General features: G+C 43.9%; 1 protein-coding gene across 3 annotated transcripts in view; it reads right to left on the bottom strand.

The window, feature by feature from the left end:
- The window catches only part of PUS10 (pseudouridine synthase 10), a 268,922-nt gene that overhangs the window by 227,277 nt on the left and 25,407 nt on the right, over nucleotides 1–16,238 (bottom strand). For 2 of the 3 annotated variants that reach the window (XM_078649298.1, XM_078649297.1), the window contains exons 2-3: nucleotides 5,099–5,235; nucleotides 3,088–3,354 (exon numbers count right to left, since the gene is read on the bottom strand). In XM_078649298.1, coding sequence (XP_078505424.1) covers nucleotides 3,088–3,354; nucleotides 5,099–5,224 — 393 coding nt within the window. In that variant the 5' untranslated portion in view covers nucleotides 5,225–5,235. The remainder of the gene's footprint in view (nucleotides 1–3,087; nucleotides 3,355–5,098; nucleotides 5,236–16,238) is intronic. The other variant, XM_078649299.1, reaches the window with a different exon arrangement.

The following is a 16,238-nucleotide window of genomic DNA, read 5'->3' as shown; positions in this document are numbered from 1 at the left end:
TCAGTGCCACCCCAGCATCACTCAGCACCATCACAGCATCACTCAGCGCAACCACAGCATTACTCAGCGCAACCACAGCATCACTCAGCGCAACCACAGCATCACTCAGCGCAACCACAGCATCACTCAGCGCAACCACAGCATCACTCAGCGCAACCACAGCATCACTCAGCGCAACCACAGCATCACTCAGCGCAACCACAGCCTCACTCAGCGCAACCACAGCCTCACTCAGCGCAACCACAGCCTCACTCAGCGCAACCACAGCATCACTCAGCGCAACCACAGCATCACTCAGCACCACCACAGCATCACTCAGCACCACCACAGCATCACTCAGCACCACCACAGCATCACTCAGCACCACAGCATCACTCAGCACCACCACAGCATCACTCAGCACCACCACAGCACCACTCAGCACCACCCCAGCATCACTCAGCACCACCCCAGTATCACTCAGCACCACCACAGCATCACCACAGCATCACTCAGCACCACCACAGCACCACTCAGCACCACCACAGCACCACTCAGCACCACTCAGCACCAACACAGCATCACTCAGCGCCACCACAGCATCACTCAGCGCAACCACAGCATCACTCAGCGCAACCACAGCATCACTCAGCGCAACCACAGCATCACTCAGCCTAACCACAGCATCACTCAGCGCAACCACAGCATCACTCAGCGCAACCACAGCATCACTCAGCGCAACCACAGCATCACTGGTTCAAATATGTTCTTTCAATGTTTCAAGCGGTTTTCAAGCTTTCACGCTTTATTACAAATCACAAAAAGATGTTAATATTTCACTTCTGTTCTTGGATTTTCATCACAATAAAAAACACTGAACATAATCTTCACAAAAGTTATTTACAAAAGTTTAAGCTATTTCCATTACAAATTAAATAAATTATTTAAGTATTAATTATTAAAAAAAATTAAAAGCCATTGTTATTTGTAATATCAATACATCTAAATCACGTAAATACAAAACATGTTGCATTACAAAGGCTATAGGTGTCACATTTGCGAAAGTTATAACTTTTGGCATTGTAAATGACAAAGCTATTAATTTAGCTATTTTAAAAAATAACACATAAATAAAAAAAATTCATTTATAAGACCAATAGCTCAAACTTTCCTAATGCGAGCCCTATTGCATTTCCAATGCTTGTTTCTCCTGCTTCTTTTTACTTCCCCCTCCACCCTTCTCAAGGTTTATCACTTATCAGTTGTTTACTGTTCCAAAAGTCGTTTTTTCTTTTTCTTTCTATACAAAGGCATCCTTGATACACAATGGTATTCACATTTGGATTATTGTAATTGTTTCTGTTTGTGAACAAGACACAATGGTTTACTATTTGCAACATATTGTATGTATCTTTCTGTCAAAATTGCCAATATAAGCTACTAAAAAAAAAAAAAGAAGTAGAGGCTGTTAAAGTCAACAACTTTTTCATAACATTCTAACCACCTAAAAGCAGTGCCCCCTCTTGCATACCTGAATAACTGGTAAAAGCCAAATAAAAAAAAAAAAATTGCTTAGCTCACTTTGATATAATTCTGTATTGCTTTTCCCAACAATCAATGTGACATAGAATCTAAACACTACCATGCAAGACTGTAAAAGAACCCTTGCTTGAAAAAAACATTCAGTGTCAGCCTTCATCCACCCCACAGGTTATACACAAAGGAGCACAGCTCTACAGAAAAGGCGTTTGAAGACTGGCAAGGAATCTGCAGAAAAGCTAAGACATTACACCGTCATTAAAACTTGGGAAGAACTTTCATGTTTCTGTCGCCATGTTAAGATATGACATCGATTACAATTGTTCACACCGTTTAATAGCATAGAATTACCAAATAACTAATTTACTTTAAACATGCATAGCACCCTTGATGGTGGCAGAACCAAAATAATTTTAGTATACTTCAATATTGTCTGACTGCCAAGACTTCATTATAATTTCATTGAATATGGTACATCGAAACTACTGTTTTGGAAGTGAGTAAGGTGAGTAGTCCCTATTTTTCCGCTATGTAAACGCAAAATATTCTTTATGTCAACAGAAACCTTTTGCTCACAAAATTCATTCAATAGATGGTCTGTATTTATACCTATCCATGTGGAACCAGTTCATGCTTCACATCACATCCTGTAGGAAAGCCCTAAATACTCCACTCTTTCAGAGACACCGCAAATCTCCATTGAAAATGTATGTTTGGGAGCACTTAATGTCAAGTAATACAAACATGTTACAAACCTCATAAATAAAATAAGCTAAACACCTACAATTCCATATCTTTGGGGCACTTCTCACACACATGGTAAGGACCAATATTTCTCAAAAATGACAATTAGGATTGGCTAAACTAAATAAGCAAGTAAGAAAAGAACAGTGCATCATTAGAAAACTGTACTGCAGGGTAAAAAGCTCTATGCCTGATTTTAGAAAAACAAGTAGAGATAAAAATAACTTTTTTGTATGAAAATGACAGCACTATTAATAAAATAATTCCCATGGTTTCACTGAAGTGTTTAGCATTGTTAATGTCTGTCAGTGTAATCTCTGATGCAAGCCAGTAATGGGAAACGGTGAATATTCAAATTTCCTGCTAAGACCGTTGACACTTGGGCAATCCAAGTACTTTAAAGGCCTAGGTCTGAAGTCAATGTAAAGGAGCTGAAGGATTAGCCACTTTAGACACGCAAGAAAAGGATTCCCCAGAATACTGTGGCGTAGGCATAGAAAATTGAATACCTCGTGTTGAAGGTTGTGCATAAAAGAATGTTTGTTAATGTGCACAATCAAAATTTGCTTTTCAACTCAAGTTATGTTTTTGTCCTATTTATTACAACAGGCTCAACTACTTGATTCAGCAAAAAGCAAAACAACTTGTTTAAAATGTTTAGCGGGACACTTTAATGCTTATCAAACTGCATTAAAGCTGTCTATGTATGCCTTACTAATATAAGAAACTCAGAAAATACCAATAAGAAATAAATCAGCTTTTAACAAGAAAAATATGTGTATCCTGAAAAGGTTTGAGAAGGCATATGGGAAATGGAAACCTTACCCTTTTCACAAAATCCTCCCCACAAAACTCTTGAAGTATTCCCAAACAGACGTTGCAGGTTTGCTGGTGATTGTTTTCCAAAACAATACTCTTGTCCACCACTGGTGGAGTTTCAGTGTTGCTGTTGCTTTCATTACAGGGCGCTTCTTCTGAGCTCTGACATCGGATTTTCTTGCTTGGTGGGCCATCTGCTTCTACTTCATCTTTCAAGCACTGTTCCAACCCTTGGTGAGGTGCCAGAAACGACTGAAGATCCCGAGCCAAATCCTATGCCGTGAGAGGGAGATTAGTTTAAGCCACTCACACACAATAGGATAATTCATAATGGTTTGTTCAGTATGCAAATATGATATAGGTTTCCATATTATTACCAATGCATGGACACATTAAACACATATAAATGTCACCTACATATGAAACAGTGTGCAAACAAAGAGGAATATGCTAGATCTATTCCATCTGTTTCCGCTTACCTGGATATGAGAGATGAAGTGGTTTGGGTCTATCAATACTATTTAACATATGTAGCTTCCTGGTACCAGAGATTTCTTCTCACTAGATTCAGGTTAAGGATTTTTCACCACCACCCTGTCTCTTTTCCTCAAAGTAGAAACTGACCTACACATATGCACTCTTGTCCCTGCGATAGTATTTCAAAGCAGAGCACCTTACAAGTGCTGTTTTTATGTCGATTTTATTCACTTCCACGTTTGCACTTTATTAAACCTCTGCTGAGGAAACAGGATATAAGAAATTGTATAACTGTAGTGTACTTTCTGCAAAGATTTGAGAATTAGTTTCTTTGTCTCTCTGTCTATAACTTCTTAAGTAATGTAATCAGTATTAGAAGGCAAATCAGTATCAGCATTGAGTCAGACTCATAACCATGTTAGTGTTCCCTACAATGTATTTCATAGTATACTGAGATACTATATTGTATACTTATTACTGGCTCTGCAATGTTTGTTTTTCTTCTTGAACTGTTATGATTTAATCCAAATCGAATAAAGTATGATAGATGATGATGATTGAAGATCTGAAACTAAATCCTATGCAGTACTAGGGAGATTGGTTTAAGCCATTCACACACAATATGATGATTCAGAATGATCTTACAAATTGGATATAGGTTTGCATAATATTGCCAAGGCATGGATACAATAGACACACGTAAATTCCACGTAGAAATGTAAAAGTGCACAAACAAAGGGGAATATGAGGAACGATTAAGGAAATGAAACGCACATTTTGTTACCACCAACAAATCTGTAACATTCTGAGAATCCATATCTAACATGCAAGCACCTAATTTTCATCTAAATACATCTGGCCTTAATAACACTTGTGCAAGTACATCAATGAAAATTCAGGACGGTTGGATGTTTTTCATTTAATCGGAGTATAAAAACATATTACATAAAATAAAATTAATAGAATATTTTAAAGAATCAAAGGGTTTTCATTTTTTTCAACCTCTATATAGACTACTTACATTAAGCACACAGAGAGGTTTGGGAAAATGAGCTTAAGTTACTTTTGTCTATGAATATCATGTATATATGGGAGTACTCTATAGAATTCACACACTAGGCATGTGGCACAAGAGAATGAACAAGAACAGTTGAACTATGTATACTAATCTTTGAATTGCTCCCATTTACTTCCTGTGGTAACCATTCTACCCCAAAGTGCATTGATTATAGGAAAAGCCAATAAAAAGCAATACTTTCACAGCTTGGAGTACAAAGAGGATTTTTCTGATGTTGCCAATAACTCAGTGACAATGAAAAAACGTGGTTTACGTCTGTTCTTCTCTGTAGTTAAAGTACTGGTGTTGTGTGGAAATCTACTAATGAATGCTGTTGCTTGGTTGCAGACATTTTACACTGTAAGACATCCGCTACAGACATCGAAAAAGGAATTCTGCATCAATGAGTGTGCTAATGAAAAGGAAGCAGCCTAGGAAGTGCAGCAACAGCCTTGATTTAAAACGAGGAATGTATTCTGAAACCTGATATGAACTAGCATACTGCGCTTGCGTTGCAACACCACAAAATCGGAGGATGCATCGGGGGCAGGTGCCAGAGGTCTGCAACATCTGCGCAACGGGTCGATCCTTCTCCTTCAGCACAAACATGGTGAGTCAGTCTAAAGATGGAAAGAAGATGATTAGTCTCAAGATGAGGCACAAATATAATCAAAACATGGCAAAGTAGAAGTCTCATGTATCTGCGCTGGGTATGATATATGGTTTATTGTACATCCATACAAAAAATACCCAAGCTTGGTGTTGTTTATATGTTTTTATACCCACATTCGTTCTGATGATCAATTCAGACATACCCAATTTTAAAATGATATATGAAACCTACGTCTAAAACAGAAAATGAATAAGCAGTGCAATTGATTATGATGATTGTATATCAGTTCCAAAAACCAAAAGCAAATATAATTTTGCTTTCTATAAGATTACAAAATTGTCTATACAATGATTACATTATCACAATTTTCTACCGACTCAAGTGCCCCAAATCAGAATATATTGCCTCATGGTTCATGATCTCATAACCTTTTACAAGTGCACTGAAGAGAGTTACCAGCATCAACATCCCTAAAATACAGAGAAAAACGGATAGGAGGCACTTCCTCTTAACAAGAAGAGGATTTGAACCTTAAACAATAAAAAGCGTACATAGGCTTAGATTTAGCAATTGTACCTCCAATCGATTAATATTATTGTTCGTCTGAGCTAAGGATTTTTTACTTGATGGACTTCAGGGGGCTCTGCAGACCCGGTTCTGAGTGATGTATACCAGAGGCATTGCCTAATTGTTTCCTTACTTCCTGAAAGACTTGGGGTAAGATATAGCCTCTGAAGAGGCTTGCTGTACTGCCCTAAGAGGTGCTGACCTGTCCAGTGTGAAGAGAAGCCATCTGGCTCCTGGCTGATCAGAAGACCTGCACAAGCCCACATTCATCAAACAGCTGCATGAAGGATGCCACAATGCACAGCGATGTCTTGCAATTCTACTCACTAGGACTCAAAGACTGGCCTGGGTCATGGTACTAGAGAATCATCTCAGTATATATCTTTAACATGCTTTATCTTTGAGTTCTTTCCAGTTGGGCTGCACAGAACTTAGATTTTCTTTTTAAAGTGCTCGCAGGTAAGCACAGTGTAGATAGTTCAAGGTGGCCTAAGTGAGCATGCCATCATAGAGATTAAGTGTCCCTGGTGCCAAATAGGGCTGAAATTTCTAGGCACACTACTTTAGTTTTGCATTAGGTTGCATCACCCTGGTTTTGTAGTTTCTGTATAGCGCCCAAAAGTCCGTGAATCTCTTCTTCGCACTTAGCATCTCGATTATTCTCCCGGAGGTTATGGATAGTTTTGGCCATGTGCAGATTCTCATCAGGGTTTTTTTGACTGGCATACCTTTACAAAGTAATTTATTTTGCTAGACACTGAATATTTTTGCCATTCAGCTTGCTTTGTGTAGAGATACTTGTGTGTAATATCAGCACTGGTGTCTCTATTATGGTGTTTCTCTTTTTGTCCTTGCACCCTTTAACTCAGCTTGTCAGCTCTTGTATTGACTTCCTCATTTATTAGGTCGAAGCCTAGCCTAAGACTGCTCTTGCGGGCGAGATCTTATGAACTGTGGAACTTTCTCTAGCGGGCTTAAGCCCCGCCCCTCTTTCCCATTGGCCGGCGTCACCGTTTATACTAAACGGTGGCCGACCATTGGGAAAGAGCTTGCGGTGACGTACAGTTTTCTCTTTTTCGTCTGTCCCACTTGGACAGACTTCCCTGACTTCCTTCTGCTGCAAAAGCTTTGTTATCTTTAGGGGGTGAAACAGATGGCCCCACACAGATAAAAAACCTTTTGTAGCTGAAGGAAGTCAGGCCGAGGCCGTCTAAGTGGGACGGCAGAAAATGAGTCACCAAAGCGAGCGCTTGTTCTATCCAGACCCACTGTAATTTCGTCCGTCTGCAAGAACCCTCGCCTCCTAAACCCTATCTTACAGGTTCAAACCTACCTCTCTGCCCCTTATCCACGCCCTCTTTCCACCCAAAAACCCTTAATGTCTGTCACCAAACCCTCCAGTGCGCTCCCATGCCCCCTTCCTACAGGCTGTCCCCTTTAAGTCCGCTAGTACCCCACCCCCTCGTTTCCCTCAGCCTAGTGTTCACAGGCCGTCAGCGGGAGCCTGTGGTTCCTACATTTTCCATAGCCTGCAGTAATACGAAATACACTTGTATGTTCCACTTCCCTTGACGCGGCTTATACAAGATGGGCAGAGTCCGACGTGCACTTAATCTCTAGAGAGAAAACATGCTCCATGAGCCGGTTCTTTCCCCCCAGTCTTGTCGTCACCCACGGCTGAGGGCGGTCACTTGGGTGAAGCGGAGAGGATCCAGGGATAAGCTCCTCACAGCGGTCTGGAGCCCAGTCCTTCCAGAGAGCACTCCAGAGCACCTCGGGACTTACAGGAGCCCAGTCCTTCCAGGGAGGCTTCAGAACACTTCTGGCCTGACAGGAGCTCAGCACGGCCAGAGAACACTGCATGGCAGCACAACAGACGGGAGCGCAGTCCGGCCAGAGAGCGCTGCAGGACATAGCATCTCACAGCTAAGGCGGGGCCCAGTCCAGCAATAGTGCGCTTTTCAGCAGATGCCTTTGAAGTGCGCTCCCATGCCCCCTTCCTACAGGCTGTCCCCTTTAAGTCCGCTAGTACCCCATCCCCTCGTTTCCCTTAGCCTAGTGTTCACAGGCCGTCAGCGGGAGCCTGTGGTTTCTACATTTTCCATAGCCTGCAGTAATACGAAATACGCTCGTATGTCCCACTTCCCTTGACACGGCTTTTACGAGATGGGCAGAGTCCGACGTGCACCTAATCTCTAGAGAGAAAACATGCTCCATGAGCCGGTTCTTTCCCCCCAAACCATTCCATTGATAAAGTATAACAAGCATTAAACATGAAATAGGTCTCGCCTTTCATTAAGTTAAAGCCATTTGCTTTGCTATTCATTACAATTAGCAAAGCAAATATCTTTAACTTAATCAAAGGCGAGACCTATTGCATTTTTAATGCTTGTTTGTATGGTGGTGAAGGCCAGTCCCATGTGGAACACTTGTGTTTGGACAGTTGCAGGGGCATTTCTAGTTTTCGTAGTGTCAGCTGTCTTACTTTTAAAGGGGGTGGATTAGAAAATCTGCACTGATCAGCTCTCTCAGCTGGACATGTAATGCAGTAAGGTATTCATTGCCTACTGTATTTTATTTATTTTCAGAATTATATAGCACGCAACAGACACAGGAGTTTCAGAGGACTTCAAATGAGGAAACACCATGTAGGAGAGTAGTGTCTGCTTCCTATGGTCACTCCCACTTTTTGCTGTGATTTTCTGGTTTTTCTACTTTAGTGTGGCTGTGGGCCTGCTAATCAGACCCACTGCCCAGCTGTTCTCTCTCTAAATTGATACTATGTACTTTAGGTACATACCTTATTGGGTATTGGGTCACCTCTGTGAGCCCCTGTATAGTGTACCATAGGTACCCAGGGCATAAGTGCATCCAAGGCCTACCAGGGGCTTCAGCATGTATTATGCCACCCCTGGCTGGCCATCCAAACTGACACCACAGGCTGATCACTCAGCTTGGGTAAGGTGGTGTAATCACCCCTTACTTAGATGTAGTATCTCTATATCTGCCTTATATATAGACACATAGTAACCTATAAGTCACTCCTATGGCAGGCTTTAACAATCCCGGAGGCAGAGTCCTTGGTTTTAAGTGAGAGGGTGCCCTAGCATGAGCTGAGCCCCTCTGCAGCTTTCGGAACCATGTCCTTATAGCTGTTCTATGATATAGCCATACCAAATACTCTTAAGTGCATTATAATCCTCGCGGTTAATGCTAACTTTGGTTTGGCTTTATCAAAACATGTCGTGTAAGGTGTCAAACACTTTGGAATACTACCCCCCCCAATTCTGGCAGCGGGGATAGCATTCCACCCTTCTAGAGGGAAAATACATGTATGTTACTGCTTTACCCGGTTAGAGTTAATCAGAGCCTCAGCATCACAAAATGGATGCTGCTGCCACAGACACGAGTCTGACCTCCTGCAAATGGGGAAAACTCCAGCAAGGGATGCCTGGACAATAGGTTTCCTGTCGCCTCTCCAGACAGCCTGTAGTGTATTGGGGCAGGGTGGGTTGAATGGAAAGATGCTTTTCCAGACACTGCCTGGGGCACACAAGGTGCTCCATGCATAGCCCGGTTCAAACCAATTGCTGGGGCACTCCAGCCCCGCTCTGGCGTGAAACTGGACAAAGGGAAAGGGGTGTAGCCACCCCCTTCTCAGGTCCACCCATAGGAGGGACCTAGTAGGTAATCCAGCCCATTTTCCTAGTATAAAGATAGGTGCTGTGTCCCCAGGACTTTAGATTATCCTGGAACGAAACTCTGAAACGAAACTCTTGGACCTTCGGCGTTCTATTCCGACTAGAAGACTGAAGACATCTCCCTTGTGGTCAAGGAGTGACCACCCTGTGCAAACAGACACCACCAGTAACTTGCCGGTCTGCTTTGTCGACACTCCCGACGGATCCCGAAGACTCAGCGACACAGGAACTGGACTCTCAGACTTCTCTGACTCCAACCCACATCCACAGCAAAGCTGAGACCCGTGGCGGACACGAGAGACATGGGATCGGACACCCTGGACATCCTGCATTTTGCTAACCGTGCAACTACCGAGGCACCCTCGCAGTTGTGCATTGGGGTATGAGAAGCCCCAGACCCGAGCGCCATTTGCACCGAAGCTCAGCCCTCCATACTCCACGAGTGCCGCGTGGGGCCCGCTCTTGCATTTCAGCTCAACGCGTCTTCCCGGTTGCTAGCCCGTTGGCTAGTGACCCCCCTGAAGACAAACCTTTGAAACCAAACTGCTTTCCTGGTTGCTCCAGGCTTGCTCCAGCTTCCCTGCAAATGAGAAGCTCCCCAGACCTTGCTGGTCTGACTCGAAGTCAATCTTCACTTCCTGCGTGGATTGCGTTTTTCAAGGCTTGTTGGGTCCAATCCAGATACCGACACCGCAGTCAACTAGATCCTTCGTGGGACAGATCGAATCCAGCTACGTGTCGTCGTCGACACCTCCTGGTCCTTGTGGCTGCAGAGACAACTTCACCTCTTCACCTGAGATCATCGCGACATCGCCTGGTTCCTTCCTGGTTCCATCCTGGTCACTGGCTAGTGACCCAGACTTTGTCCCTTCTGCTTTCAGGTTCTTCAGTTCTTTGATCCACCCTTGGATCCCCCCGGACACTCTTCCTTTGGCCGCCTGCAGCATTTCTTTTGCAGATCTCCATTGAAAGCATCGACGAAACCTGACACGAAAAGACACCTATGCACCCGGCTTCCCTGGGTGAGGTAACTCGAGTACTCCGGTGCTCCCGTGGGTATTGACTCTCCAAGTGTCCTAGTTTAAAGGGGTTTTGTCGTAGTCCACCCGGAAGTGCCCTAAAACAGTAACTTTGTAACTTCTTCGTTCTCCATCATAAGTCAATGGTAACTCGCGACTGTGTTTAGACACTGCACGCGTCTCCTGTGGGTCTCCTACTTCCTAACCTTTGGTTGTCTTGTGTAGCCCCAGCGATTCCCTAGGCCCTAGGCCTATTCACTATTCCTGAAGTGGTTCTTATACCACTTACTTAGTATATGGTGGAGACGCGCTTTTCGGTCTGGGGAGATACTTTGTTGCTGCCCAATACCCGGTTGCTGCCTGTACCACTGACTGCTCCAACCTTCGCCACCCACCTCGTTGCTCCCGCGGACCGCCGACTGCCGGGGCACTACATCCCCCAGGAGGCTGTGCGGTCTCGCGAGAGGAGCTGCGAGAGGCAGATCCAGCGCCAGCCCTTAAAATCAGACGAGACCTCCCGTGGCGCGGGACGCACACGGTCTCGCCCGGGCCAAGGGCAGGCCCGTCCTTTCCAGTCACAGCCCGGAAGAGGCTGGGCTGGGCCCCGTCTCTTGGCTCATCGGCAATTGGGACTCTGGGACTTCAACCAAGTAAGGACATTAATATTGCCAAAAGACTTTCCTTTTTAAGTAGACTTCGCCAGTTGACATAGTGTCCTAATTGTGTATGAGGAAGGAGTGCCACAATATTGATGGGGAAAAGAAAGTTAAATAAATCAAATGGTGCACTACCATCAGATAAGAATAAAGTAACTAACATGTAATTAATGAACTACCTGACGCTTGCAGTAGGGCTATAGAAAAACAAATATCTAGTGTTGAAGATGCAGTGACCAAAGAGAAAGAAGTGTTGACTTCAGGGATGTTGAGTAAAAATGTTAGTAAGCAAGGGACAAAGTCCCCGGGAACACAGAATTGCAGTAACATTTCAAATGAGCTAATTAATGGTTACATTCTTAGAGGAGGGGACGAGATTCTCTCTGACGACCAAGAGGTTCTTACACTCCCCCCACCAAAGAGATCTTGTATGAAGGGAAAGAAAGTCCCCCCATCAGTCTACCTCCTGTGATACACATTACCTCTGATGCACTAACCAATAAGGCTCCAGTCGCAACTATGACTCAAAGTAAGCCTAATGTAGGGACAAATAGGGGGAAAAAACGTGCAACTCAGGTAAAAAGTAACATTAAATCGCAAACCTGTAACCGCCCACCTGATTTTGAGTCCCTTTTTGTAGATTTGGCAGCTACAATCCAAACACTCATTGGTCCACTAGAGGAAAGGTTAGCGCACTTAGAAGCTGGACAAGCTTCTATTTTGAACAGACTAAATAATCTAACTGAATCTGTACTTAAGTCATCAAATGGGGGTGATGAATGGTCATGTAGACAGCCCTCCCCTATTCTGAGACAGGGAGCCCACACCCCTAGTAAGCCGGAAAAAACTGCCAGAGAAGGTGTTACACATGCCATAATAAGAATAACCATGATGGAAAAGAGGGGGCCGGAGGCACAGAAAAAGGGAAAAATGGGAGAATACCAAACATTGACACGCACCCACAGGATAAACTACATAAGACATCTACTCAAATACCACATCAAGAACCCATTACTCTTAACCTTCCTCCAGCTACAGCCCTGTATACCCTAGTATTGGCAAATGTACCGATGATAAACGATTCTGCTAACGAATGCTGGGCTACCCTGCGGAACAAGTCTATTCATCACTTGGGGCTAAAGACAGGTCTAGCTAAGGATATGTTTGAGGCGTTTAAAATGGTGAGACGTGTTCCCTGGGTGGGCTGGGAGAGAAAGATTTGGATAGGAGACTGTGTGGTTTTGACCCCGAGTACCCCCGCCCTGGTCCACGAAATCCTAAAACGAGTGGGGCAAGCTGACTTAAGAGCTGATGGAATAAAAGTCCTCCCATTGGGCTTTTTCTATCACCCACGTTTGTTAAGGAGGGAAAATTTCACATCGAGGCAAAGCTTTAACGATGATAATCTGACTTATAAAGTTGCGACACACAAGAATCATTGAGACAGCTAGAAGAGGTGGACTGACTTTATGATGGTATCTATCAAAAGTGTAGCTCAGCCCAGAAAGAGAATATATTGCTAGTGCATCACTTAAATAAGGTTTTATTAGAGCCAAGGAACGAGGCTAACTTCACAGGATTTAGTCTTCCTGCACGTTAAAGATGTGACCCCTAATGATGGCCTAGATCCTGACAGAAATAAAGACCAATGTGTAAGTCTAATAATTCTACGCAGTGTACAAGTCAGACCTGAAGTAGGGTACCCAGTGTTTTTGATGGATGGAGAACAAGTGGATGCTCATGTAAAGTTGGGAGCATCAAAACCCACCATTGATGATGTCTGTATTCCATCAGCCAGGTTACCAATAACCCATGGGCTTGTGAGGATAGCCTCTTGGAATGTTTGTGGCCTTGAGAGTAAAGTCTCTAATAATGTATGGGGAGATTTTATCCAGATGTTTGATATATTGTGCCTTCAAGAAACTTGGCTCATAAATGAAAAGGACCTGGATGGTTACAAAACTTTTCATATTCCAGCGGTGCGGTTTATACAAGGAAGACACAAAGGGGGAATCGGTGTCTACGTATCAAACATGCTGAGGGTACAGGGTGTTAAAATGTTAAAGAGTTCCCCTTATTATCAAATGGTATCCATCTACTTACACTCAACCATAGAGCTGCTGGTGGTAAACTTCTATAATAATATTGACAATCTTAACTTCACGGATGTGATGAAAGCAGAGGATTTAAATGATCAAACTACTGCAAAAGGAAGAGATGTAATTTTGTTATGGGGAGGGGATTTTAACATAAGTGTATGTAATCTGAATGCGTGCAGCTGCGGGGAAAATGAATGGGAAGAAAATGATGGCCTGAATCGTTTTGTCCACACAGAAAGAGGGGAAACAATTAATGATATTATGGCCATGTTCGATCTTGGCTTTGTAAACATGATGTGTTCCCCAAAGGTAAACTTTAGTCCCACTTATATAGGACGAGGATGTAAATCTGTGATCGATTTCATTATCCTGCCTAGTCGATATTCCAACTGGGTGGAAAACTTTATGATTTTTCCAAATGGCCTTAGTGACTATTTGCCCCTTAGTCTGCACCTAAAATTACCTGACAATATTGATTCCTCCACCATAGAGTGTTTGGCATGGTCACAAGAAATTTTGTTGGCTCGCCCAAATGGTTTTGCACTCAAGTGGGGTAAAAAAGATCCCAAAAAAATGAATGTCGATATTATAACAAAGGCATTAACACCTATCCTTGTATGCTTAGATGAAAAGACCCCTTACGCTGAGACCCTAGATGCTTTCAGTCAGATCACTATTGCTATCCAAAACTCCCTCTCTAGGCCAAATAAAAAGAAACAACATAAGAGTAATGGGTGGTTTGACACCCATTGCACTAAAACATACTCCCTCCTCAAGGCTGCACTTAGCGCACAAATAAGGGACTACAAATTAATTAGAGCTTGTAGAAATGCCTATATCCTAGCCCGGAACCAACGGAAAAACGAAATAAAAGAACAGGCTTGGCAAAATTTGTATGAGGCCGCCCAACTTAGAGATTCACAATTGTTCTGGCAGGCAGTCAATGCTCCTTATTTTTCTAAAAAAGATACCTCGAGAATACAAACCGCCATAGACGAAAACACCTGGATTGATTTCTTCTCGAAGGTATATAAAAAGAGGATGGAAGTCTTGTGAGGCCTTTAGAGAATAACGAGATGGATGGACATGAACTGGAACACTCCCCGATACCTATAGAGTTTACACATGAGGAAGTCCTATCGGCAATTAACAACAGTAAAGGAAACAAAGCCCCGGGACCCGACGGGATTCCAAATGATATTTTTAAATTGACTACCGAACTTTGGGCCCCACTTTTGGCACGTGTTTTAACGGCCTGTTGTGCCAAAGGATTTATAAAAACTTGGTCCGAATCGGTAATAATACCTATCTACAAACAAGCATTTGCAATGCAATAGGTCTCGCAGCATTAAAGTTTGAGTTATTGGCATTGTATATGACAATGTGTTGCATTAAATTTTTAGCAAAGTCTGTATTGGTGTATAAAGATGATTTGCAAGATGATAGCGATGGAGTGGGGGATGGATGGATGGATGGATGGAGTGGAGGGGATGGATGGATGGAGTGGAGGGGATGGATGGATGGATGGAGTGGAGGGGATGGATGGATGGAGTGGAGGGGATGGATGGATGGAGTGGGGGGATGGATGGATGGATGGAGTGGGGGGATGGATGGATGGATGGATGGAGTGGGGGGGGATGGATGGACTGGGACTTCCGTTCCCTTTCTTTTGGAGGCATGACACCTTCTGGTAAAGTCCGCACTATATCAAAACGCATAAATAAACAAATTCTGGAATGGTAACAAAAAGTCCCTCCATTGCCCGCACATATGCGTATCTCTCTGCATTCATTGTCCTGGACGGACCCCTCCCCCAACTCTTCTCATTCTTCCTTTACCCTGCAATCCGACCCTATTATCCCTCCTCCATGGTCACCTAATTGGCGCCCTTTCTGTGATTTGCCCAGATTCACAGGATCTTGACCCTCCCGCCGAGACTCAAACTCTGTTCCACAGCTTCAAAAGCGACCGCTCTAGCCGTTATGCCACATCCTGTCTTGCCGGCCGTCTCTCTCATTTCCCCTCCCCCTCCCCACAGCAATGCCAAGAGCATGTTATGCTAGCACATACGGCCGTCCTTTTGCCCCCACACTCCATACAAGTGCATGTGTTTGAACTCAGTCTCCTGTGTTTTTTCTTCACTTTAATATAACGCAAACTCGGCTTGATGGTATCGGAGTGCTTTACATGATGAGCCAGTTGCAGTGCACACAGACAGATTCATTTGTATGCATGGAGAGATTAAGTGATTTGCCCAGATTCACAGGATCTTGACCCTCCTGCCGAGACTCCAACTCTGTTCCTCAGCTTCAAAAGCGACCGCTGTAGCCGTTATGCCACATCCTGTCTTGGCGGCCGTGTCTCGCATTTCACCTCCCCCTAGCAATGCCAAGAGCATGTTATGCTAGCACATACGGACGTCCTTTTGCCCCCACACTCCATACAAGTGCATGTGTTTGAACTCAGTCTCCTGTGTTTTTTCTTCACTTTAATATAACGCAAACTCTGCTTGATGATATCGGAGCGCTTTACATGATGAGCCAGTTGCAGTGCACACAGACAGATTCATTTTTATGCATGGAGAGATTAAGTGATTTGCCCAGATTCACAGGATCTTGACCCTCCCGCCGAGACTCAAACTCTGTTCCCCAGCTTCAAAAGCGACCGCTCTAGTTTTTAGTTTTTTTGGCATGGGTACATTTTAGTGATTTGGGGCAGGGTCACTGACTCACAGCGTCCCTCCCGCCTGCCTGCCTGCCTCCCTCGGCTGTTTCTGCCTCGCACACACGGAAAAAGATAAACGAAACCGAAACCTAAGAGGCACTTGACGTGAGCTGTGTCGGTAGAAGCTTACGTGCGCGACACACCACGCCCCCTCCCGCGGCTCCGTGACGGGTCCAGTAGAGTGCACGTAAACCTTGGTCGAAAAAATGCCGGCCGCGGCCAGGAGTGCGCCCTGTGGGTTGCA

This window comes from Lissotriton helveticus, chromosome 6 (genome assembly GCF_964261635.1).
Source record: "Lissotriton helveticus chromosome 6, aLisHel1.1, whole genome shotgun sequence".
Classification (NCBI taxonomy): domain Eukaryota; kingdom Metazoa; phylum Chordata; class Amphibia; order Caudata; family Salamandridae; genus Lissotriton; species Lissotriton helveticus.
This window is presented reverse-complemented; position numbering and strand designations above follow the sequence as displayed.